A 25,899-nucleotide genomic window follows, 5' to 3' on the forward strand; every position below is an offset into this window, starting at 1 on the left:
TTAGTGTCTGAACAGGATCATCTAATGTGAAACACCACTGAAAATAATGAGAATTACCATATTTTATATTGTATAATTTAAATTATTATATAATACAAATGCTGCATAATTAAAAAAAAAAACATTTTTGCACTACAGTAATGGGAATGCTAATAATTCTAATATGAATAAACCTCATGTTTATTATACTACTAATAATAAATATAAATAATATTATTATTATAAACATTGTGTGTGAGCTGGATGATCCTGTGAGAAACTCTGCTGAAAATAATGAGAACTACAAAGACAGTTAACAGTAAAACAAGGCACATTATGATCATGAGAATTTGGGGAAAGTGGTATAATAAAACTAATCTAAAACTAATAACAAACTGGTCTTAAATGGTTCTAAAAATATCCTTCAGCATTTTTTTTCTTTTGATTTTGAGGTGACGTGACCCAGACATGAGATTGATACAATAAGGATAAACAATAATAAGTGTTTATGCATGCAAGAGGTAAATAATAATCATGTTTAAGTGGTTGGGTTATAAACTGGTCACAACAGCTTTATGTGTGGACACATAACGAATTATTTGTTGCCTATGGACAAATGGCAGTAAGAAAAGACTGACTTAAGACTGAAGATTAGGGAGTTAAATAAGTTACTTTCTGATTGGACAGGTTTAACTGCAGCCCTCATGTAAAATGCTGCAAAAATGATTCTCAAATTGTGGCTTTACAGTAAGACAGACAGACCTACTCATTTAATTTTATGATGCAAAACAAATATAAATGTATAAATTGGAATGCATGTACTTTTTTTTATTGTTTATTTGTCCAAGATATTCTGTTTCTGAATCTCACTGTAAACAAAACAAAACAAAAAAACTCTCTGACCAGCAATCTTTAAAACAAACTTGCATCTATTTACAAACCTCATAAGAAAAAGGTCTTCCACTGAAATTACTAGAAAAGGTAGCAAAATAATGGCCATGTCAGGCATCAGAGTCAAAGAAGTCACTCTGTGCCCTCACTTTTGACCCAGGCTTTAGGTGATTTGCTGGTTTCAGGATGGGCGGAGTCAGCCTGGCGGGCGGAGTCAGCCTGGCAGGCGTCAGAGAACCGTTCCCGCGCACGTTCCCAGTTCCGCTGGGTTTTGGTTTTAGTGAGCGAAGCGTCTTCTATCGACACGGCAGCTCCAGAACCGAGACCGGACTGAGCCTTGCGCACATGCAGCTGAATCTACGATGCACACACAAAGGGAAGTGAGTGTAAACTTACACACTAGCATACATGACACTGCGTAAACAAAACATGGAGAAATTAGTATTACCGGATCCTTCATTCCAGCTCCGTCCTTGCCGAGCCCTTCTCCTCGTTTCCAGCCCATCTTCTCCAGCATCTGTCTACCCTTATTCTCATCTCCGATTTCACTACACACACGCACAGTGAGAAAAGCACAAGTCTGCAAAAACATCTTTAACCTTGAGGAGACTTCATATCGTTACGCAAGATGTCTACTGTAGTGCAGATCTGTTTTAAAGGGATAAATGTTTGACTGAATAGGTTACATACACATGAACAGAAGCAGGAGCATCATCTCTCTGGAACGTTGCCTCGCTGCCGACTGTCTGCCGGCGGTTTTCTGCTCTATCTTTATACCTGCTCTTTTTCAGGGCTTTCTGTTCCTCATAATCACTGCTCTGAAACACACACACACACACACACACACACACACACACACACACACACACACAGTATATTAAAGTATTTGTTAAACAAGCATTGTCAAGAGTTTCAAGTCACACCCAGCGGTGCTGAAAATACAAACATTAACACAACAAAACCAAGTAAATTTTCTGAATTATGCCAATGAAATATATAATACATCAATAACTTTTCAGCAATAGCACAGTACAACAAAAACACTTAAGAACTGTCTATAAGGCAAGGGTGTTCTGGATGGTTGCTAGAGGTTCCAAGGGGGTGACAGGATGACTTAAAATATTTAAATCATTAAATTATCATTGATACTGTATATTAGAATCATCTTACTCTAATAAGAGTTATTTTAGTATAATTGATATACTATTATAGATTTTGGTAAGAATTAGAATAGAATGTACTTTCTATTTTTGTTTTTAATTTTACATTTTAGTAATTTTTTTTTGTTGTTTTTTATTAGTTTTTCTGTCTATAAAGTTTGTATTACATTTTAGTTTATTTATTTTTAGTTCTTTTAGTACTTAAACTAAATGAAAATTACATTTTTATTTCATTGAATGTTTATTTTATTTTAAGTAATAATTTTTTTCATAGTTTTAGGTTTAATAATAATCATGGCCCTAATAATAACATTTATCATTTTTGTTCAAGTTGAAATACTAAAATAACTAAATAAACTAAAACTTAACAAAAACTATATAGACATTAAAAAAAAAATAAAAATCAAATCAATAAAAAAAAACAAGACAACACAACAAAATTACAAAAACTTTAAAATTAAAATATAAAACAAAATATAAAAAAGAAATAAAATAATTCTAAATACTAACAAAAACTATAATAGAATCAATGATACTAAAATAACACTGGTTGCCTTCAAGTCTTTTCATAACATCAAAGGTTGAAAACCATTGCGTAGTACAAATGTTGCAGCAAAGTTTAATACTTAATGATTTAGAACAAACCTTAGGACAAAGTATGCACAATAATAACAGTGATGCTTGCCTTAGAATGATAACAGTAGCATCGTTTTAAAGGTTAAATATTTTAACTGTTATCGCTTGCAACACCTAGGAATAGAGTGACTGTCTCTACATGCTGACCATAAGAGGGCAGCACTGAACGCACACCATTACCAAGTCCACATAAACATGCCCAACTTGCCAACAAGAGAGCTTGTAAAGGACATACAAACTTACTTTAAGACCATATTTAACCTTCATCATCTTCAGTTCTTTCTGTCGTTGAACTTCCTTGTCCTCTTTACTGAGAACAGTTCCTGAAACATACATAAATAAGTATGCATGTCGTAAAAAATGTGAACAGCAATTGATTCACACTAAAGCATTTGACTATAATAACTGTGAGCAGAATCATGTGCGCTTATATATACCGGAGGTGTCGTCTTTCTTATGGCGGCTCAGGTGTGCGATGATCTGTCCTGGTTCACAGCCGTCACATGTGTCTGTTCCCATGTGAATGTGGAAAGACAAAACGGTTTCTCCCATCTTTACTTCATCTCCGTGGGTCAGAGGGCAAGGGTCACAGCGAACTTTGGGCTGCAGAAAACATGTTTAAATTCTCATATTGAGATATGTGTTAAAGGCTGTTGGGACAGAACAGCTGTGTTTGTTACCTGCAGTATTCGGTTTCCGTTGAGGACGGTGCCATTCTGACTTCCTTGATCTATCAGCATATAACACTGCTGCTCCTGGTCAAAATAAACTTCTGCATGGGACTACAAACAGAGATAGAGAGAAAAACATCAACAAAGAGTGAAAACACTGTCAAAATGTTAATTCTGTTTACTGTTTTAAAACATGTTCCTGGTGTTACTATAATTCTATGTCCTTTAGAAAAGTTTGGGGTCAGTAAGATTTTTTTTAAAGAAATGTATACTTTTATTCAGCAAGGACGCATTAAATTGATTAAAAATGACAGTAAATACATTTATAATGTTTCTATTTCAAATAAATTGTTGTTTTTACTTTCTATTAAAAAAATCCTGAAAAATACCTGAAAATTGAATTAAAAAAAAGAAAAAAGTAATCATGGTTTCCACAAAAATATTACATTGACAATAAAAAAAAAAAAAATGTATTGAGCAGCAAATCAGCGTATTAGAATGATTTCTGAAGGATCATGTGACACTGAAGACTGGAGTAATGATGCTGAAAATTCAGCTTTGCATCACAGAAATAAATCACATTTTAAAATATATTCAAATACAAAATAGTTATATTAAATTGTAATAATATTTCATAATATTCATAATATACTTTTTTACTGTATTTTTGATCAAATAACTGGAGCCTTGGTGAGCAAAAGAGACTTTTTGCAAAAAAAAAATTACAAATTTTAGCGAACCCAAACTTTTGAATCCTAGTTTGTCAAGTAAAATGCATCGCAAATTGTTTTAAGATACTTTTAAAAAAACAAACAAACAAGTGATTTAGAGTATACTTCAGTGTACGATCATTATTTAAAGGGTTAGTTCACCCAAAAATTAAAATTAGCCCATAAATTTCTCACCCTCATGTCATCCTAGGTGTATATGACTTTCTTCTTTTAGACGAATCCAGTCGAAGTGTGCGCAGCGCTGACCTCAGAGGTCATCCGCCCGGAACTGTTTTCCTTTACAACAGTGAGCGCAAGCTACATTAAAGTGATTATTACGTTTTGAATATGGATATACATTTTTTTATGGATGGGCGCTTTTTATTTAACTTGTTTTGGACAGAAGCATGCAACACCTGCTGAGTGCCATGAAACAGCTTGAAAGATCAAAGACAATTTTTACTATAACTCCGACTGGATTTGTCTGAAAGAAGAAAGTCATATACACCTAGGATGACTTGAGGGTAAGTAATCTATGGGCTATTTTTCATTTTTGGGTGAACTAACCCTTTAATGCATATCAAGACATCTGACTATACAAAATGCATCAATCTCAGCACTTTATAGACCGTTTAATGTCATAGTAAAAATGCTTTTGACCAAGAATGTGTGTTTTTAGTGTGATTTGAGTTTGTTTTACCTTACTGACTCCCATCTCGGGGATTCTGATGGCATGATTCATGTCTTTCTCTCTACAAACAGATACACACAAACATTTTAACTCGTCAACGCAATGGATGAACAGAACTACACACAGAACTGTACCGACCGGCCGATGGTGGCGACTGTATCAGCCGTGAGGATGAAAAGCGTTCCCGTCTGCAGCACAGGAGAGCGAACCACAGTTACCCGAACACACGGTGGCCAGGCTTCTGAAATATACAAATCACACACATTACAGATAGACAAAAATAAAATGCTACAGTAGTGCAAAATATGGCATGTTTACCTGATGCGCATTCAAAAATAACATTGCATCTTTAAACGATACCAACCAGCCACCAGGGGGCGCAATGTTCACTCCCCTCCTCACCTTCCTGCATCTGTGTTTCCATTTCTCTCTCAGGACTGTCATGTTCTACTTGGACAGGAGATGCAGACGAGGATGAAGATGACGCTGAAGAAAGTTCTTTCTCTCCATCTGATTCTGTGATCTCGCCCTCCTCCGGCTCGCTCTCACCGCTCACGTTATCAGAGCGTGACTTCCTTTCTCTGCGAGTCTCAGAATGCGATCTCTTCCTCTCTTTCCTCTTCTTCTTTCTCTTCCCGCTGTGCGTGTCATCAGAATGCGACCCGTTTTCGCTCCGCCTCCTGCTATGCGAGTCATCAGAATGTGATTCACTCCGCCTCCGGGTTTTCTTTCTGTTCGTGGAGTGATCTCTGCTTCGGTCTCTGCTCTTGGTCTGTCTGGATCGTTCTGCACCGCTGGGTCGCTGCAGGCTTCGGGACCGAGACTTTCGTCCTTTTTTAAGTGATGACGCATCATCCTTCTTACCTCGGTGGTGATTTTCTGACTGTCTGACAGTCTCAGGCCCTGCCTCTTTATGGTCCTGTCAGTGAGCAAACACTCAGCCAATCAGGACGTCACCAGTAGTGTCTCCACATTGTTTTGAGGTGAAAAAATAAGATTTGTATTTTCTTTCAAGGTCCATTTGAGTCTCAGTTTTCAGTTCAAGAAAATGTAATGCAAAACAACCACCTAAAACCTCAACATCCAAACGGCGCTCACTGATCTGGCTTAAGTTTTGCATCATAGTTTGATGTGTTTTTAATTCTTGTCCTTTTTGGCACAAAAAAGATGGTGGAAAAGAGTTCCGCATGGGATAAGAAAAAAATTGCGCAATCCAGATTTGTAGAAACAAGCATGTGCTCTGACACCGCATTATACCCCAGTCAAAATACCATCAATAAATGTTAAATCAAATAAAATAAACCAGGTTAAAGATAAAAACTAAAGGAAAACAATTTTTACAATTTAAAATCAATTGTTTTGATTTGAATATATTTTAAAATGTAATTTATTCTTGTGATGCAAAGCTGAATTTTCAGCATCATTACCCCAGTCTTCAGTGTCACATGATCCTTCAGAAATCATTCTAATATGCCGATTTGATGCTCAAGAAATATTTCAATTATTATCAATGTTGCAAACGGTTGTGCTGCTTAACATTTTTGTGGAAACTGAAAATTTTTTCAGAATTTTTGATGAATATAAAATTCAATTCAATGATGAATAAAAAAATTCAAAAGCATTTATTTGAAATATAATTTTATAAACATTATAAATGTCTTTACTGTCACTTTTCATCAATGTAATGTGTTCTTACTGAATACAAGTATTTATTTCTTTTAAGAAAACAAATGTACTGACCCTGAACAGTATTAAATTTAGTGGTGAATAAAAACATCAAAATTAAAAAAAAAAAAATTAACTGAATGACTTTCGCTTGTTACGACCATTTGGGGGAAAAATACTAAAACTCTATGTAACTTTATAGCTATTAAAGACCGTACCTCTCACTCCAACCCGCCTCAAATGGTCTATCTTCAACTGAGCAAATGAGCAAGTCAAATCCTGAACCTACAGCGAAAGGAAGAGCACACGGTCAGCTCCACCAGGCATCTAATTTCCCATAATGACGGACCCCTTTCTGAGACCCTGGATTATTCTACAGACCCTCACGAACACAAACTCAATTCAACAAGAGCAAGAACCAGAAGCCAGAAAGAGGTTTTTGAATTGAAAAAAATAAATAAAAAAAAAATACTGAAAACTGAGACTCAAGATGGTGGTAAAATTGAAAAACTGAAATTAAAGTGGTTTACAAACGAAACTTCAAATGGGAAATCTAGTTGAGGAAGACCGAGTATCAACCAACAAACAAATATCTATGATTACAAAACTATGCAAAGACAATGTGTGTCCGTGTGCATCTCACCCCTCCGTCGGGACAGGAAGCTCTATCGGTGTTCTTCACCGACTTCCTGTTTTTCCAATCTTTGGTCTTCCTCTGTGGCGTCTGCTCCACTTCGGGATGTGCTGTAGGCACCTCTATCCTAGAGTGGAATTGGTATTTTCCGCTCTCTGGGTCGAAGTAATAGTACATGCCTGTGTTAGCATCATAGTACAGCTGACTGGACTGGGGGAAGAGGAAAAAACACATTAACACAGGCGATTAAGATTACACATGCCGATTACACAAATAGCAGCAGTCAAACGTCCCGACAGAAGAACAACTTACAGAGTCGTAGTAGAATCCAGTGCTGTGGTCGTAGTACATGCCAGAACTTTCATCAAACACAAAGTTGGTCTGGTTCAATGCTTCCTCTGCTGTTGTTCTCAGCATGTCGGCTATAGAGCCGCCTTCCCCAGAGGCCTCCTGAGAACATGTTTACACAGTCGAGAAACTGGCTCATAATTATTACTTTAAATGATAATTATTTTTATTACTGGCCGTAAACTGCTCGTATTTGTTTATGTAAATGTAATGTTTGATCATTTTGGTTGGATTTTATATTGTTTTGGTGATATGTTGGATTGTTCTGATCATACGTTAGACTATTTTGGGTATATGCTGGGTTATTGTGGCCATATTATGATTATGTGGCTATAAAATTAGTTTGACTAAATTTTGAGTAAATTTAAATAGTTTTTTAATTATGTTAGTCTATATGTTGGATTACTTTGGCTATATTGTAGATTTTAAGTGATATGATATAATATATGTAAGATTATATTTCTTTCTTTCTTTGCCAAAATTGAAATTGTTTTGGCTATTTTTAGGATTATGTTGTCCATATTTTAGCCATTTGGATATTAATTTGGCCTTAATTTAGACTGCCTGAGATTTTATTTATTTTTTTAAGTTGTAATCATTTTGGCTATTTTGGGCCATATTTTAATTTCTTTGTAATATGTTTTATCATTTATTTATGTATTGTATTAACAGATTGTTCTGACTATACTCGAGTTGTTTTGACCGTAATTCAGGTTTTTGGCAATATGTTAGATTATTTTTACTTTATTTTATTCTATTTTGGTTTTATTTAGCTTTTATTGACTGTTTTAGCAATTTGCCTGATTATTTTGGCTACATTCTGGCATTACTGTAATTTTTTTTATGATTTGTTATATTATTTTCGCCATTATGCAGATTGTTTAGACCAGATTTTACATTATATTGGCTATACTTTAGACATTTGGTAGTATTTCAACTCAACATGCAACACATGCAAACTATGTCAATACCAACATGCCTAAAACTGTTATCAGAAATTAATAACACTTAAATAAGTAACACTTCTCATACCTCTGTTTGTGGAAGATCACTTGATTCATTTGGTAGCTCAGGATTGGCTGGTGCCGTCTCAGCTGGCACATGATGCTCCTCAGTGTGTTCACAATATCCTTGAGTTTCCATGACAACATTCTCCTGTGCTTCTGCTGTGGTCTCCGTTCCTGACTGGTAGTATCCACCATAGTAATAATTATAATAATCTGTTTCAGGAAGAAAATAACATTTAAATAAAACATCAGTGCTGCAGACTACTGGAATATTAACATAAAAAAAAAGAAAAAAGCCCAACCTGTCTCCGTCCATGTATACTCCTCCGTCTGAGTCTCAGCATCTACTTTCTCCCTCTCTCTCTTCTTTCGCTCATGGATTTCTGCACTCAGTTTATCAACCTAAAGCAACACAAACACAATGTTACCAACAATCTTCTTGTGTTGACATCTTTTTTGCTTTAAAATGCTCCTTGTTCTCCACGAGCACATGGCTCACCTGCTGCCTGAGATCTTGGTTGTAGCTTTCTGTCGTCTTCTGGAGTCGTTCGCTTTGGCTGAGCTGTTTCTGTAAGTTCTGAAGTTCATCCTTACATGTCTTCAGCTCCTGTCGCAGCGCCTCAGCTTGTGATCTCAAAGACACAAGCTCGGCTTCCAAACCCTGATCACTGGATTCAGTATCTGGGTTTCGTTCTGCAGCCATTGCCGAGGAGGCTCTACCTAAACATAGGAAAAAAACTAAAGATTTAAATCTGAAGAACTAAAAGAGTTAAAGATACTTCAATATATTTTAAATAATAATAATAAAATGACACAAAAGTTTTCGCTAATTAAATTAAATCTCTTACTGTATGTCAACGATTATCTTATTTGTGTCTTGTTTCTTTATCTGAGAAAAATTAGTCCTTAATAATAGGTTTTTATACATATAAATACATAGCTTAAAATATATATTTTAGGAAGTGAGTTCCTAGCGAGCTTATTATTATTTTTGGGAGTTCCTCGCATCAAAAGGTTTGAAAACTCCTAACTAGACCGACCAACCAGTGAAGGATTTCGTGAATATGCAAAAAAATAATGAAACTGAAACCATAGCATTAAAATAACAATAATCTGAGCACAGCAACCAACTAAAGGTCTCAACTAATTTGATTTAACATAAGATATAATAAGAATATATGAAACAATAGAGAAGCTATGTTTTGTATTAAGGCACATTTGAGTTTTACGCCACATTTCCCTCACCGATTTAAATCTCCCGTTTTCCCTACGCGTTCCCAGATTCCCTGCGCACGCGTCAATCTGCAAATCAAAGATAAACATCATATGACCACCGTGCACTGGACACATATTCGTGTAGAAGTTTGTGTGATCGTAAAGTGCGTTACAGGCAGCCAACGTGCTGAAGTTTAATCCCACTGCTACGGACGCTGCCATACTTTCACTTTGTGATGTCATGGCTTACTTACTCCTGCATCACTTCCGGTTTTTCTATGGCGCTGCTGGCGACGTACAGCAAAAGCTACTGGACATGCGCACATCAATATACCGTAATTTTTCTCACACTGTACAACAATAATTACTATTTTTGCATTATTTTAAGGGGTAGGTGTAGACGTTAATAAAACACAATCTAATAGGTAGAAAATTCAATTTATTTTTAGCTTCCGGGTTTTGCTGTATCCCTTCTAGCCACAACCCCTCAGAACTCAGTTAATGCATCATTGACGTTCGTTTGGCCGAAGTGACAACCTGTTACATAAAATATAAAGACGTAGGCTGTTATTCATTCATTCATTCGTTTACGTTTAACGTATGTTTCATATGTTTTCAATGTTTAGAAACTGCGCAAATTTGGGTTAATGTATGTTTGCAGGCACTTGTAGAAGTTTGTGTGATCGTAAAGTGCGTTACAGGCAGCCAACGTGCTGAAGTTTAATCCCACTGCTACGGACGCTGCCATACTTTCACTTTGTGATGTCATGGCTTACTTACTCCTGCATCACTTCCGGTTTTTCTATGGCGCTGCTGGCGACGTACAGCAAAAGCTACTGGACATGCGCACATCAATATACCGTAATTTTTCTCACACTGTACAACAATAATTACTATTTTTGCATTATTTTAAGGGGGAGGTGTAGACGTTAATAAAACACAATCTAATAGGTAGAAAATTCAATTTATTTTTAGCTTCCGGGTTTTGCTGTATCCCTTCTAGCCACAACCCCTCAGAACTCAGTTAATGCATCATTGACGTTCGTTTGGCCGAAGTGACAACCTGTTACATAAAATATAAAGACGTAGGCTGTTATTCATTCATTCATTCGTTTACGTTTAACGTATGTTTCATATGTTTTCAATGTTTAGAAACTGCGCAAATTTGGGTTAATGTATGTTTGCAGGCACTGTGTGTACAAAAAAAAACACATTAACAGAAAGAATATTAGCCTTAAACCTACATAACGGAGGCTGACGTCCTCAAAAAGAAATAAATAAAATATACACAATTGTTCACATTTTTAACGTGACCCCTTTAATTGGCCCTTATTTAGTTTATATTGAAGCTCATTGACTGAGGTACACATAAATGAGAGTTTGAATTTGGGCAGCAGAGGGCAGTACAAGCAAGTGAAATTATTATTTCAAGGGGATGTTTAAAAAAATTATTTTATCACATTGATTTCTTTGTGTTAAATGTTTTAACCTTCCAGTCTAAAAGTTCTGAGTTTGGAAGCCAAACTGTCTGTGACGTCCCTCACAAAGCACTTTCATTCAGCATATGAGACTGAATCAAATTAAAACCGTGTTTATTCTAACACCTGTGTCAGGCTGCAAGGTGAAGAAGATGAGACCACAGGTGCATTTAATATGACAGAAGCTCAGAGGGCCGTAACAGACAGGAAGAGCGACAGCTTGAGGAAATCAAGAGATTTACGCCACCTTACTTTCCTGCACACCGCTTTCATGGTTATGTTGCCTCAAGCATGTGCTAATTAGTATTTGCAAGTTTTAACGGAATTAGTGAAACAAGAAGTAGTGCTTCCTTCACTGTTAAACAAAACTGTACGTTACGCAAACATGAGAAACTTACTAATTTACGACAACGGTATGTTCATTCCATGAATGAAGTGTTTGTTAATAAACTACAGTTGTGACTTCATTACGCTGACAGGTTGAGAACTTGTCATGACACACAAACAAGCACATTCACTCTCAAGCATCCTTCATGACAAATGTGGGCAATATCATTTTTTAAAATATTTTCCTTATTCTGAGCGGTACAAAACTTGGCTAGTTTTCCCAAATTTGCCACCTGAACACACACACACACACACACACACACACACACACACACACACACTGTAATTTATTAGCTTGTTTACCCATGGGGACCTCAATTTAGGTCCCCACCGTGACACGAGTCCCCATGAGTCTGTGTGTATTCAGGTTTAAGTCCCCACCAGAATAGAAAAACAAGTACACACACACACACACACAAAATTGACTCGATTCAACAATTTAAGTGGTTGAAAAAAAAAAACTCCATAATTTGTCCTTCGTGGACAAAAGTGGGCACCCATAGAAAATGAATGGGATTATGGGAAATACTGTAATTCAGAGCAATTTTTTTATTTGTCCAATAAGAATAAATAAATCCAACACAATGCAGATCATACATACACATAAATGAAGGGGTGCACCTATACAACATTCTCAATGTGGCAAACACACACACAAACACACGCACCCATTTACAAAGCGTAGAATGTGCCTTTAACACATTCTACGCAACACAAAATTAATTTTTTATTGGGAGCCTATACAACATTCTCAATGTGGCAAACACTCAAACAAAGCATTGAATGAGCCCATTACATGAAATTTGATGTTTTTTTTGTTATAAATAAATGATTACTCTGTCTCCTACTTTGTCTTTTCCTTATAGCATGGATTTGTCTGTAAGCACATTTTGGCATTTGGCATCATTTTTATACCATCATATGTCACCAGATGTCACCAAAGTCACCACATTTTTAGGTTTTGGCTGTCTGAAATTACTGGAATGATTTTTTTTTTTTTTACTGAAGTAAAAGAAATATTAAATGTAACATAAAAATAAGCACATTTTACATCAAGAGGTAAATAAATAGAAAAACACCACAAATCACAAAAAAATTGCATAAATTGATAGTTTTTATTTTATCGAAGATAGTGATATGACATTTAAAAAAAAAAATAAATTGGGATCACACATGAGACCTTCGTGCCCAAATTTGTCCAAAAAGGACCAATTAAGGGCTGCTATACGAAGGATGCTTGAGGGTTAAGCTGACATTAATGACAGGACGTGTGAGTGTCATGACCCTCGAGTAAACCCTTCCCTAAACAGTACATTACAGTAAACCATCCATCTCGCTTGAGTTATGCAATATTTCCATGATGATTAACATTGCTTTGAGTGCAGCATTGACTGTGAGCATATAAATGTAATTAGTGGTATTTGTTAAATCAAGCATCATAACTACTGCTTATACTTAGGGTTACTGATTTAACCCTATAAAGGCCACTGTATCATATATTTGATATGCAAATTTCTAAGACCTCTATGTCATCTGCATGATCAAAACTGTGCTGAAAAGCCTGTTGTACACAGTCTACTATTGCCTGATTGCTACATTTATGTTCATTAATTTAGCAGACACTTTTATCCAAAGCAACTTACAATTGAGGAATAACAAGTGATTCATCATAAAGGGGCAAATGACACTTTTTTAGCAAATTAAAGTCTTTTTAGCATGATTGTAAAAATGTTTACCTTCAAGTAATGGTACGTTTCTTTTTGCATGTGAAACCTTCACTGGTTTTTATGAAGTACACATAATAATAACCTTTATATTGTTAGTAATATTTATAATTTTATTTAAAGCAACTTTGATTATATATTAATCAGTTATTAGAAAAATCATGTTAAAGTGTATCAAATATGATCATAAGGCTTTTTGAGGAACATTTATTTATTAATCTCTCAGTCATCATTGTATAGCATTGCATTTTATACGTATCTTTCTATTAGACATATATATATATTTTGATCTCTGAATAAAACGGAGGTATTTTTTTCCTCCATAATCTCACTATATCATACTATATGAGCCATAAAAATATAAAATCTTTCAACCCCATGCAAAATTTCCAATTGCATGGATGACTGGATTTCGCCCATGAAAATTCACCAAACTACTATCACCTTAATAGTCGTTACAAAATATCAGAGATTTGTATGGGGACCATTTTGACTTGGGTCAGCAGGCATCCACCCAAAACACCTTAGCAACCAAATAAGAATGACTTAGGAACCACCTACAACATTTGTACAGGCAAAACCACTCAAACGTTAGAATATATAAAAAGCTTGTTAATTGCTTGACAATGCTTGTTATGTCACAACTTCTACTACATACAGTTTGATCGCAACCACATAATGAGAGAGAATGGGCACAATAGAATGCTGGTTGCTATGGCTACAGAAACTATTTCAACGCCATTTGAAAACTAGAGAATGTAAAGATTTGTGCATCATTGAGTCAAAGGTCAAAAGGTCAGTACTTGCATCCGGGATGAAACCTTCAGTGTTTGTGTGGCCTCTGATCTCCAAATATACATCAGCTTTCACCCATCTGTCTGTTTCTCTATAAATCTCTGCAACGGATAATCATTTTTATGTATTTTTTTCAGATACGTTCACTGTCAGATTGTGCTATCAAATAAACAATTATAAAAAAGAATCGTAAATTGGAAGCTGCAGGGATAAACACAGCCACAGAGACTGTTCTTTCTGATCTGATAGGATCCGCCTCGTTCTCTTTTTCCGCGCACCAAGAATTCAATCAGCGTTTGTTTGTGCATGGCATTGCTGCTTATTGTAGTGTCATAAACGACGAAAGATTCCAGTTGTGCTCTCAGATTCAAAATGCAAATGCCCTTTCTGATGAGCTCAGCACGTCAGGGCTGTTGTACCGTTTTGCAGTGGATTAGCCTGTGTGTGTGTGTGTGTGTGTGTGTGTGTGTGTGTGTGTGCGAAGAAGAGTGTGAATGGGTTTGTCGGTGTAAGAGGTTGTGTATGTGTGTGTAGGGAGAAAATGTTTATTCTGCTCTGTCCCAGAGCCAAGCATATCATGCTTATTCGGATGTGAGTGTGTGTGTGTGTGTGTGTGTGTGTGTGTGTGAAGTGTCATACACACAAGTGAAGGCTCTGCAGGACTTGCATTATGATGACATGGAGTTGTGCGTAACAACAACGTCATCCTGGCGAGGAACAGCTCTCCAAAAAACACAAAGCGCAGAGATAAAATCATACCAAAGCAGCTCATATCCCCCACTATCAGAACTTACATCAGTTTTTCCAGTCTCCCTGTAATATTTGTGAGAATACTGTAGCCATTATCAGGCAGGATTCTTCTGGGCATAAATTTCAGCAATAAATAGATAAAACGGAATATTACTGAGCATTTAATGGGACGATCACATTGGAGGTTTACTTATAGCTCAGTTTCAGATGTTTCTAATAAAAAAACTTTTCTAAAGTAGTATTTTTGCCTTGTTTTTAGTAAAAATATCTAAACATCCTTATAACAAGACAAATAATAATAATAATGATAATGATAATAATGATATAAATTATATATAATATGATGTGTTTTTGAAGTATTACATAAAACTTGAGTACGTTTTACAAGAATATAGGTACTATTTCAACTGTTCTATTTAAAAATGTCACATTAAATTCTATGTGCTACTAGGCTATTTCTTTGATTGTGTAATTTCTGAGTTAAAATAGTTTCTATACCATTTTTGTTAGTGTATATTTAGGCCTACACCACATCACATCATTTATGACAACATATGATTTACTGTATATCATATACAATTTTTCTTATGCCTTTGGCAATTTTTTATTTCCCTGTAATTAAATTAATTTTTCCCTGTAATTAAATTTTTTCCTCTAATTTTATTAAACAATTAGTGAAGTTTAAAACAAGGAAAACTATTTGACTATTAAACCTACTAAAAAGTAACATATGCACGGAGGAAAATTTCCTGTGTGCACAGGAGAATATTCACCCTCTCACCCGATACCGTTTATGTTATGTGTATTTTCCCAGTGCACATGCTACTACAGTTTCTCGAGCAGGAGAGAAAATTTTATCGCGCGTACTCAGACGTCAAACGTTACTTTAGAGGTTCGAGGTCGAGGAGACAATAGCTACAATTAGTGAGTATTGTTTTTTTATTGGTATTTTATTATAAAAAAAAACAGCTAAGAAAGCTCTCATTTTAAGCTTATTGATTAGTAGAAACAATTGAGATATTATAAAGATATCATTAACTATGTATACTATGGATTTCTGAAGAGAGGTGTGATTTTATTTATGAGCTGAAAAGCTTAGATATTCTGCCGAACAATGTCAGTGTTAACCTAAGGAAGAAACAAAACAAAATTCTGAAATACATGTTACCGTGAAGTTTTTAAGCTCACATTTGTTAAAGTTCAATGACGACACTGACTTGAGAAAGGATCCTGGATCTCTAGGAAGGTCCGGCATTCATAAGTCTTCTGCTTCATCAGACAGAGAAATGCTCAGGCAGATGAAGTGCCAGAGGGCGAAGAGGCTACAGCCAGAATCAGACCTGAATATCATGAAGGATCTATATTTAGAGATCCCATTAGAGCCTTTTTTAGACACATGGAGGAGACATGCACCAAACACACGCCAAAACTCACTGACTCCTCTATGAGTGTGTGTTTCTGAAGATACATTGTGCATTACAACGACCTGTCATTGTCCTTTGGCTTATTTCCTGTCTGGCTTCATTTCTTTTTTCTTGTTTTGTCAGTGTTTGATGACTTTTTCCCCTTTGGCTGTTTATGCTGTTGATTTTTATGTTGGTAAGGTGTCAAACCTGTGTCAGACTGGATGAAGCTTCTCGCTGTAGGGAAGCTCGGGGCTCACAGCCCGTTTGATGAATGCGCTGTTGTGTTACTATGAAATGCCAGATTTAAGTCAATCACTGAGGTGTTTCCTCTCTTTCACCCGGGGGTCTGTGGACTCCTGGGGGGCCGTGAGCATCCTGCAGGGGATCAGTGAACAGATACACCGCCATGCCTGGGTCATTTTGGGGTGTTTTTGAAACCATGGCTGCATTTATGTGATTAAAAATACAGTAAAAACAGTAATATTGTGAAATAAGTTTACAAATTAAAATAACTGTTTTCTATTTTATATATATATATATATATATATATATATATTAAGAAATTATTATTATTATTTTTTATTCAGCAAGGATGCATTAAATTGATGACAAAATGTGACAGTAAAGTCATTTCTGAAATTTTTTATTCATCAATGAATCCTGAGAAAAAAAAGTGTTCAACACTGAAAATAATGAAATGTTGAAAATAATGAAAAGAAGTGTTTCTTGAGCAGCAAATCAGCATATTAGAATGATTTCTGAAGGATCATGTGACACTGAAGACTGGAGTAATGATGCGGAAAATTCAGATTTGCATCACAGAAATAAATTACATTTTATAATGCATCCAAACAGAAACAGTTATTTTAAATTGTAATAATAATTCACAATTTTGCTGTATTTTTGATCAAATAAATGCAGCCATAAGAGACTTCTTTCAAAAACATTAAAAAATAATGTTGCCAACCCCACCCACCCAAAAAAACAACAACCACATATATATATACTATTAGTCTCTTCTCTTCTCTTCTCTTATTCATCACGTCTTCTTACTGTTATCAGATTTAGAGTGGACTGTTTGTTTATATCTGAGTGTGTGTGTACCTCAGGCTATATTTCTCCTCTGAAGCCTTTGGACACATCACACATCTCTCTCTCTCTCTCTCTCTATTAGCGTTACATTAGTACTTGCTGGAGGCTTTCAGAACACTGAATATGTGCATGTTTAAAATACACAGCGTCTCAAATGGACAGCCTCTCAATAAGACCGAGTGTTTCTGTGTGTCCCATCATCGTCCCTGAAACAGTGAACCATTAAAATGTGTAATTCCACGTCTGCCAGTTATGAAACGCCATCTACCCCTCATTTACCAAAGGGCACTGCTTTATTTACTTTTGCATGCAGATACTGGCCTCTGTTTATACAGCTTTTTTCCCTCTCTTTTGGTCACATCTCTCTCTCTCTCTCTGGCTGAAGTATTCATAAGAGCCTCTTTTATAAATGATCTCTTCCCGTTCTCACACATGCACACAGAAACACATACACATGTCATTCTGAGTGTGTGTAGGCCTCTCATAAAGAAATCACTCATGTTCGTCATTATTACATGAAGAGTCGGTGTGTGACCTCGTCCAGCAGTCCCTCATCAAATGCTCCACTTTATGTGTCAGGATGAACGTTTCAAAGAGAACTGAACACAACCCCCGTCACACAGAGCATCTGAGCCTTATTACAGTTCCTGAATGTATTGTGATGAAACAGTTTTTGGGAATAATGACACATTTTACACTTAACGATTGAAATTCAAGTCAATATTTGCTGAAAAATTGCATATTCATGGGCGAATTCAGTTGTATACAATAGTTTATTTATTCACTACACTAAGGTTCTTTATTGGATTCTATAGTTCCATTGAGAACCTTTAACATCCATGGAATCTTTCCATTCCAAAAAGATTCTTTATAATGGAAAAAGGTTCCTTTACAATGGAAAAAGGAACCAAAAGTGGATGTTCTATTGCATCGCTGTGAAAACCTCCTTTTGGAAACTTTATTTTTAAGAGTGTAGGTGGTAAACATTGTTTATATATTTTATATTGATCATAACAGGACAGAATCGAATAATAACATTTCCCATAAAATCTGGAATTGCTGCATGCAAAATGAGCTCAACGCAAATTTTGTTGGCATGTTTGTGCCATTACTTGATTTGCATAATTTCTTCGGACTCTAAAACAACACATATGGTGCATGCAAATAAATGAGAATGAATGATTTCACCCTCAAACTTGGTGTATTGCAATTGGTCATTCAGTGATGTTCGGTCGGTGTTATTAAAGTCACAGCAAGTTTGTTTAAGGAGATTTGATCAGTTGCTTTTGTGTCATTTTAATGAGTAAAACGTACACTACTTCTCAAAAGTATGGGGTCAGTAATTTTCTGATAGAATTGAATACATTTTAATCAGTACAGATGCATTAAATTAATCAAAAGTGGCAGTAAAAATATTTAAAATGTTACAAACGATTTCTGTTTCAAATAAATGCACAAACATATTAAGCAACACAACTGTGATAATAATAAGAAATGTTTCTTATCAGATTCTTATTAAAAGAATCAGGATCATGTGACACTGAAAACTGGAGTAATGATGCTGAAATTTCAGCTTCGCGTCAGAAATAAATTACATTTTTAAAATATATTCAAATAGAAAACAGATATTTTAAATTGTAAAAATATTTCACAATATGAGTGTTTTTACTGCATTTTTGCAAACGCAGCCTTGAAGAGCATTTAAGCAAAAACATTTAAAAATCGTACCAACCCCAAATTTTAGAACTATAGTGCATTTAATGGTAAATACAGCTTTAATAGAGCAAATAACCTCTCCACCCTATTTATCTTCGCCACTTTATGTATTTATAAATGTCTGTCAGTATTACTGCTGATCTCTCCAATCTTTCATGTGCATGTTCTCATCTGCTGTGTCATAATGAACACGTGGTTATATTTTTCTGCCATCATCATACCATTCAAGAACATCTCATAAACACATCCATCATATTTATCCTAACAAAGAGGATGCTGGAGCCAATCACTCCATGTTGAACATGTGTGTGTGTGTGTGTGTTTGCCTCCCTCACAGCTGAATGATTGCCTGTTTGATGGGTCCGTTTCTCCTTCTTTCTGTTTATCTAAGCAAATGGACGCTGTGTAATCCAGCATTTACTTTGTAAGCGGTGTTCTGTTATCTCGAAACCCACCAAACTATCCGTGGTATGCTGTCGATTACTGCCAGATAACTTGGACTGATTTCTCAGTTTGTAAAAATGAACAAAAATTGTGTTTAAAGTAATGCATTTACTATGGAAATCTATAGGACAAGTAATACACAGTATTGCCATGCAAATACAAAAGTTCTGTCATTATTTACTCACTTTTATATTGTTTCATAATTGTAAACCCAGTAACTTTAGTATGATATGAGAAAGGAAATGTCCAATCAGAAATGGACATATTGCAAAATGTTCATAAGTGTACATTTATCCACCTATAACAGAATTCCCACTGCTAAAGGATGGTTTAGACCACTTACATTATATTTTAGAAGAGGAATTAACCTAAAACACATTTCTGCTTTTAAACTCTCCTTTGAACTGTCTTGCCCCACTTCCATTGCAAGTGCATTGCTGTAAACACAATTCAAAGTCAAAATTATTTTCTGTGGTCATCAACATGCTGTTGATAGAGCATAACATGTATTGAACCCGAAACCTTCCTTTAATGCTTATGAAATGTCAATAAGTCATTCTTGAAGCACAAAGAGGCCACAGAAACACACACAAGAGACCTTCCAGTCGCTAATACTATAGCAATTTCAACATCTCGATCTGCGCGCACTGGTCTGATGGCCAACGGAAATATTCCTATTTAGACAAGTTCAAATGTCTTTTTCCTTGAACCGTGTTCAATCTGTGTATAAGTGTGTGAGTGATATCCTCAGAGAAATGGAAGATTAACGCTATAACAGTGGCCTCCTATCTGCCAAAGTGCGTCATTCTTTCTTCTCTCCCGCTGTACTCTCCACTGCATGGATGCAGGAATGAAATAAACGAAGCAGGGGGGACGCCGCACAGTTAGCCGGGATCAGTCAGAAATTTGGGTCGGATTCCAATAAACACACATCACACGGTGTATAGTAGGTCGTAAAATAACGAGCAAACACATGGTAAACTATATTAGGTTTCATTGAGTTCTGTAGGTTTGAGCTCAAGTGAGCAAACATTCACACGCACAAGTGCATATGAGTGAGAGGATGTTTTTCATTAAATTCCTGTAATTCAACTGTGGCTTAGTTGTGTCTTAGTCCAATTATTTATTTATTTATCAGAGAGATTTGGCCTGAAAACATCTTCAGCAGTGGAAATGGCAATGTTTAGAGGTAAAGGTACAAAATAGGGACTGAACTTCTAATATATTTTAAAATGTAATTTATTCCTGTGATGCAAAGCTGGAATTTTCAGCATCATAACTCCAGTCTTCGATCCTTCAGAAATCATTCTAAAATGCTGATTGGCTGCTCAAGAAACATTTCTTATGATTATCAATATTGAAAATGGTTGTGCTGATTATTATTTGTGTGGAAACTGATTTTGTTATTATTTTGTTGCTTTTTTATTGCTCAGTCTCCTCATTGTACTGTACATCTTTCTTTTTGTATAAAAAAATATTTGGTTAAAAATGTTACTGTTCGTCAAAACAGGGTGCTTATTATTTATATTTACTGTAAATTCACCCAAGTTTGATTTTTTCCAAAAATAAAATATTTAATAGTTGCATATTTAAAAAGATAATGCCATCCTATACAGTTTCAATGTAGTTATCTTCTTTTTGTGTTAGTATCTGTTTTCTGTTAATTGTTTTAGGGTGGTTTGACAATATATAAACTACTTTAGCTTGCTTGGTAAACTACAGCTAAAAAAATAGCTTCCCCATGACTAATTGATGCTCATTTTTCTTGGTGTAGTTAACAATCGCTATCCAGGTTTATTGATGTTGTTTTAAGAACTCAGTGATGAAATTAATGGTACCTCATTCATGACAAGTCAATATTTCCAACCCAGAATCACCTAAAGAGAATTTGAGAACTAAAAATTCAGCTTTGCCTCATAGGAATAAATTACATTTTAAAATATATTCAAATAGAGAACTGTTATTTTAAACAGTAATAATATTTCACAATATTACTGTTTTTACGATATTTTTGATAAAAAAAATTGCATCCTTGGTGAGAGGATTCTTTCAAAAATATATATAAAAAATCGTATCCAACATTTTTCTAGGTGTAGTAAACAATAGCTGGCCAGATTTATTAATGCCGTTCTGACATTAATTGTACCTCATTCATGACAAGTCAATAAATCGAATCCAGAATCACCTAAAGAGAATTTGAGAACTGAAACAGTACGAGTTTCACGCGAGCTTGATTTTCTCCGGGTTTGAGCTCTGATTGGTGAACACACGTGTGTGAAACATGCTCAGATTCAGAGCATTGATCAAATCTCCTCTGAGATGAGATGTGATGGACACCAACAGACAGAGAAGCGTGTAAACTGCAGTGATTTGTTCATGCGTGCATTGATTTCTCATCAGTCGATCTTGACAGCAGGATGCATGTTTGCGACTCGCCGGGCGTCAGTGGAGGAATCACTGAAGAGTTTGAGTGAATTTGTTCCTCACATGTAACAGCAGCGCAGAGGAGCTCAACAGTTGAATGCTTAGATGTGTTTTATTGACGGTTGTGTGATTCAATCTGGCTCCAAATATGTTTGACATCTTGAGACAGAAAACAGCTCCTTTGAGCAGCGCCTGATCGACGTCATCAATAATTAGGGCGATGCATAAGCGTGTGCAGTTTATCACGGTGGTTTACAGGCAAATATAACAGTGCATGCACTGCTGACTCCTCACACGTTCGTAAGGGGCTGATATCTCTGAGGGCCGTGTGGATCACTTCCTCATGAGCCGCTCCATTAAACACATTACAGCTACTACGTCTCTGCAGCGCTCATCTTTATTTATTTATCTCCTCTCTTCTTTTATAGGAAGAGTGAAGTATAGAGCTTCAAGACAACATTTGGTCTGTGAATTATGTTTTGGGTACAGCAAAGTTGGCAATCAGGAAAAATAAGGTACTGGGGATGGATGGTGAAAGATATCATAACTTTTAGAGAAAATTGGTGCTTAGGGGAACTGTTCTGTTTTATTTATGTTTTTTAATAAAAAAAAAATATATATTTTATATTATATTATATATATATACATGTGACACTGAAAACTGGAGTAATGATGCTGAAATTTCAGCTTCGCGTCAGAAATAAATTACATTTTTAAAATATATTCAAATAGAAAACAGATATTTTAAATTGTAAAAATATTTCACAATATTAGTGTTTTTACTGCATTTTTGCAAACGCAGCCTTGAAGAGCATTTAAGCAAAAACATTTAAAAATCGTACCAACCCCAAATTTTAGAACTATAGTGCATTTAATGGTAAATACAGCTTTAATAGAGCAAATAACCTCTCCACCCTATTTATCTTCGCCACTTTATGTATTTATAAATGTCTGTCAGTATTACTGCTGATCTCTCCAATCTTTCATGTGCATGTTCTCATCTGCTGTGTCATAATGAACACGTGGTTATATTTTTCTGCCATCATCATACCATTCAAGAACATCTCATAAACACATCCATCATATTTATCCTACTCCTCTCTTCTTTTATAGGAAGAGTGAAGTATAGAGCTTCAAGACAACATTTGGTCTGTGAATTATGTTTTGGGTACAGCAAAGTTGGCAATCAGGAAAAATAAGGTACTGGGGATGGATGGTGAAAGATATCATAACTTTTAGAGAAAATTGGTGCTTAGGGGAACTGTTCTGTTTTATTTATGTTTTTTAATAAAAAAAAAATATATATTTTATATTATATTATATATATATAATTTATCTTCGCCACTTTATGTATTTATAAATGTCTGTCAGTATTACTGCTGATCTCTCCAATCTTTCATGTGCATGTTCTCATCTGCTGTGTCATAATGAACACGTGGTTATATTTTTCTGCCATCATCATACCATTCAAGAACATCTCATAAACACATCCATCATATTTATCCTAACAAAGAGGATGCTGGAGCCAATCACTCCATGTTGAACATGTGTGTGTGTGTGTGTGTTTGCCTCCCTCACAGCTGAATGATTGCCTGTTTGATGGGTCCGTTTCTCCTTCTTTCTGTTTATCTAAGCAAATGGACGCTGTGTAATCCAGCATTTACTTTGTAAGCGGTGTTCTGTTATCTCGAAACCCACCAAACTATCCGTGGTATGCTGTCGATTACTGCCAGATAACTTGGACTGATTTCTCAGTTTGTAAAAATGAACAAAAATTGTGTTTAAAGTAATGCATTTACTATGGAAATCTATAGGACAAGTAATACACAGTATTGCCATGCAAATACAAAAGTTCTGTCATTATTTACTCACTTTTATATTGTTTCATAATTGTAAACCCAGTAACTTTAGTATGATATGAGAAAGGAAATGTCCAATCAGAAATGGACATATTGCAAAATGTTCATAAGTGTACATTTATCCACCTATAACAGAATTCCCACTGCTAAAGGATGGTTTAGACCACTTACATTATATTTTAGAAGAGGAATTAACCTAAAACACATTTCTGCTTTTAAACTCTCCTTTGAACTGTCTTGCCCCACTTCCATTGCAAGTGCATTGCTGTAAACACAATTCAAAGTCAAAATTATTTTCTGTGGTCATCAACATGCTGTTGATAGAGCATAACATGTATTGAACCCGAAACCTTCCTTTAATGCTTATGAAATGTCAATAAGTCATTCTTGAAGCACAAAGAGGCCACAGAAACACACACAAGAGACCTTCCAGTCGCTAATACTATAGCAATTTCAACATCTCGATCTGCGCGCACTGGTCTGATGGCCAACGGAAATATTCCTATTTAGACAAGTTCAAATGTCTTTTTCCTTGAACCGTGTTCAATCTGTGTATAAGTGTGTGAGTGATATCCTCAGAGAAATGGAAGATTAACGCTATAACAGTGGCCTCCTATCTGCCAAAGTGCGTCATTCTTTCTTCTCTCCCGCTGTACTCTCCACTGCATGGATGCAGGAATGAAATAAACGAAGCAGGGGGGACGCCGCACAGTTAGCCGGGATCAGTCAGAAATTTGGGTCGGATTCCAATAAACACACATCACACGGTGTATAGTAGGTCGTAAAATAACGAGCAAACACATGGTAAACTATATTAGGTTTCATTGAGTTCTGTAGGTTTGAGCTCAAGTGAGCAAACATTCACACGCACAAGTGCATATGAGTGAGAGGATGTTTTTCATTAAATTCCTGTAATTCAACTGTGGCTTAGTTGTGTCTTAGTCCAATTATTTATTTATTTATCAGAGAGATTTGGCCTGAAAACATCTTCAGCAGTGGAAATGGCAATGTTTAGAGGTAAAGGTACAAAATAGGGACTGAACTTCAAAAAAATGTCAAAAAGTAATTCAACAGTATTTTTAAAAATTAATATATATTCAAATATTTTTTATTGAAATCAATTCAAGTTAAAAGATTACAACAAAATTATAACAAAAACAAATTCAAAATATTCTATTCAAATATGTATGTGTGTGTGTGTGTATATATATATATATATATATATATGTGTCACTTTCAATAATCCAATCATTTTGTTACCAGAAATGAACTGATTTCAATATTTGTATGTATTAAATTAAATATAAAAAAATTATATTTATATTATTTTACAATATTTTGTAATATTTAAAAATTAATTATTTGTTTAAATTAAAAAAAATTATAAAAATAAAAGTATAAACATACGTTCAGCAAATAAAAAAAAAAATAATGAAATAAAGTTAATTAATTAATTAAATTAATAAAAAACAGCAATACCAAAAGGGGTAACAGGTTAACAGTTTTTTTTCCAGACAAAATTTTAGTGGGATCAGTGTTTTTTACTTTGCACACTGTCTCAACTAGCCTGACACATCCACACTGGCTCAACCAATGGCATAAGTTGGGGGCGGGGCTATCTGTTTGCTGACCAATGGCAGAGGGGGGAAGTGATCATGAAACCTGTTTGGGGTCCATCAGAAGCAAATATGTTTATTTTGCTGTTTTAATCTAATTTTCTGTGACGCAACTTTTGGCAGTCAGATCAAGTAGTGAGTCAAGACAGAGATTAAAAAAAATGGAAGGTCAAGTGCATTTTGGGATACAGTTTTTCATGCAAAATCCTCAGATTGTATATTATATTTTGTGGGGAAAAAAATGTAGATCATCACACACACACACACACACACACACACACACACACACACACACACAAAACCCATACAGTGCACATCCATACGCATACTGCATAAATAGCATGTGTAGTATGCCATTCTAAATATTTCCATTCATATTCTGCCAGAAGTCAGAGGGCTGTACTGGCCCTATATGGTTCACAAGAGGCAAATGTCCCCTGATTCCAGAGAGAGAGAGTGTGAGAAAGACAGCTGACCTTTCAGTTCACCCGGGGCAGGTAAGACTCTGATAGAAGCGGACACCTGCGCAAGAGCCGAGTTTCAAATGCCAGAACAGGGTGTTTGATGGGTAGGAACGTCTGCAGCTCCCTGAAGATGATAG

At 35.4% G+C, this 25,899-nt stretch overlaps 1 protein-coding gene across 4 annotated transcripts; it reads right to left on the minus strand.

Annotated features, from left to right (window-relative positions):
* Positions 1 to 799: 799 nt before the first annotated feature.
* On the minus strand, positions 800 to 25,899 carry aggf1 (angiogenic factor with G patch and FHA domains 1). Of its 4 annotated transcripts, none has more exons than XM_016504102.1 (16): positions 25,775 to 25,899; positions 9,638 to 9,694; positions 8,892 to 9,112; positions 8,695 to 8,794; positions 8,418 to 8,605; positions 7,350 to 7,487; positions 7,047 to 7,247; positions 5,141 to 5,657; positions 4,877 to 4,979; positions 4,748 to 4,799; positions 3,347 to 3,448; positions 3,104 to 3,269; positions 2,910 to 2,995; positions 1,561 to 1,688; positions 1,319 to 1,418; positions 800 to 1,227 (listed from the first exon to the last, which is right to left on the minus strand). In XM_016504102.1, the coding sequence occupies exons 3-16, from the start codon at positions 9,093 to 9,095 to the stop codon at positions 1,003 to 1,005; spliced, it is 2,310 nt and encodes a 769-aa protein (XP_016359588.1). In that variant the 5' UTR covers positions 9,096 to 9,112; positions 9,638 to 9,694; positions 25,775 to 25,899; the 3' UTR covers positions 800 to 1,002. The 4 variants fall into 4 exon arrangements, with proteins under 4 accessions (XP_016359588.1, XP_016359585.1, XP_016359587.1 ...); XM_016504099.1 differs by lacking the exon at positions 25,775 to 25,899 and adding an exon at positions 10,388 to 10,403 and having other exon boundaries at positions 2,910 to 2,989; positions 8,892 to 9,108; XM_016504101.1 differs by lacking the exon at positions 25,775 to 25,899 and adding an exon at positions 9,781 to 9,848.

This window comes from Sinocyclocheilus anshuiensis, unplaced genomic scaffold (genome assembly GCF_001515605.1).
Source record: "Sinocyclocheilus anshuiensis isolate Anshui unplaced genomic scaffold, SAMN03320099.WGS_v1.1 scaffold1184, whole genome shotgun sequence".
NCBI lineage: Eukaryota > Metazoa > Chordata > Actinopteri > Cypriniformes > Cyprinidae > Sinocyclocheilus > Sinocyclocheilus anshuiensis.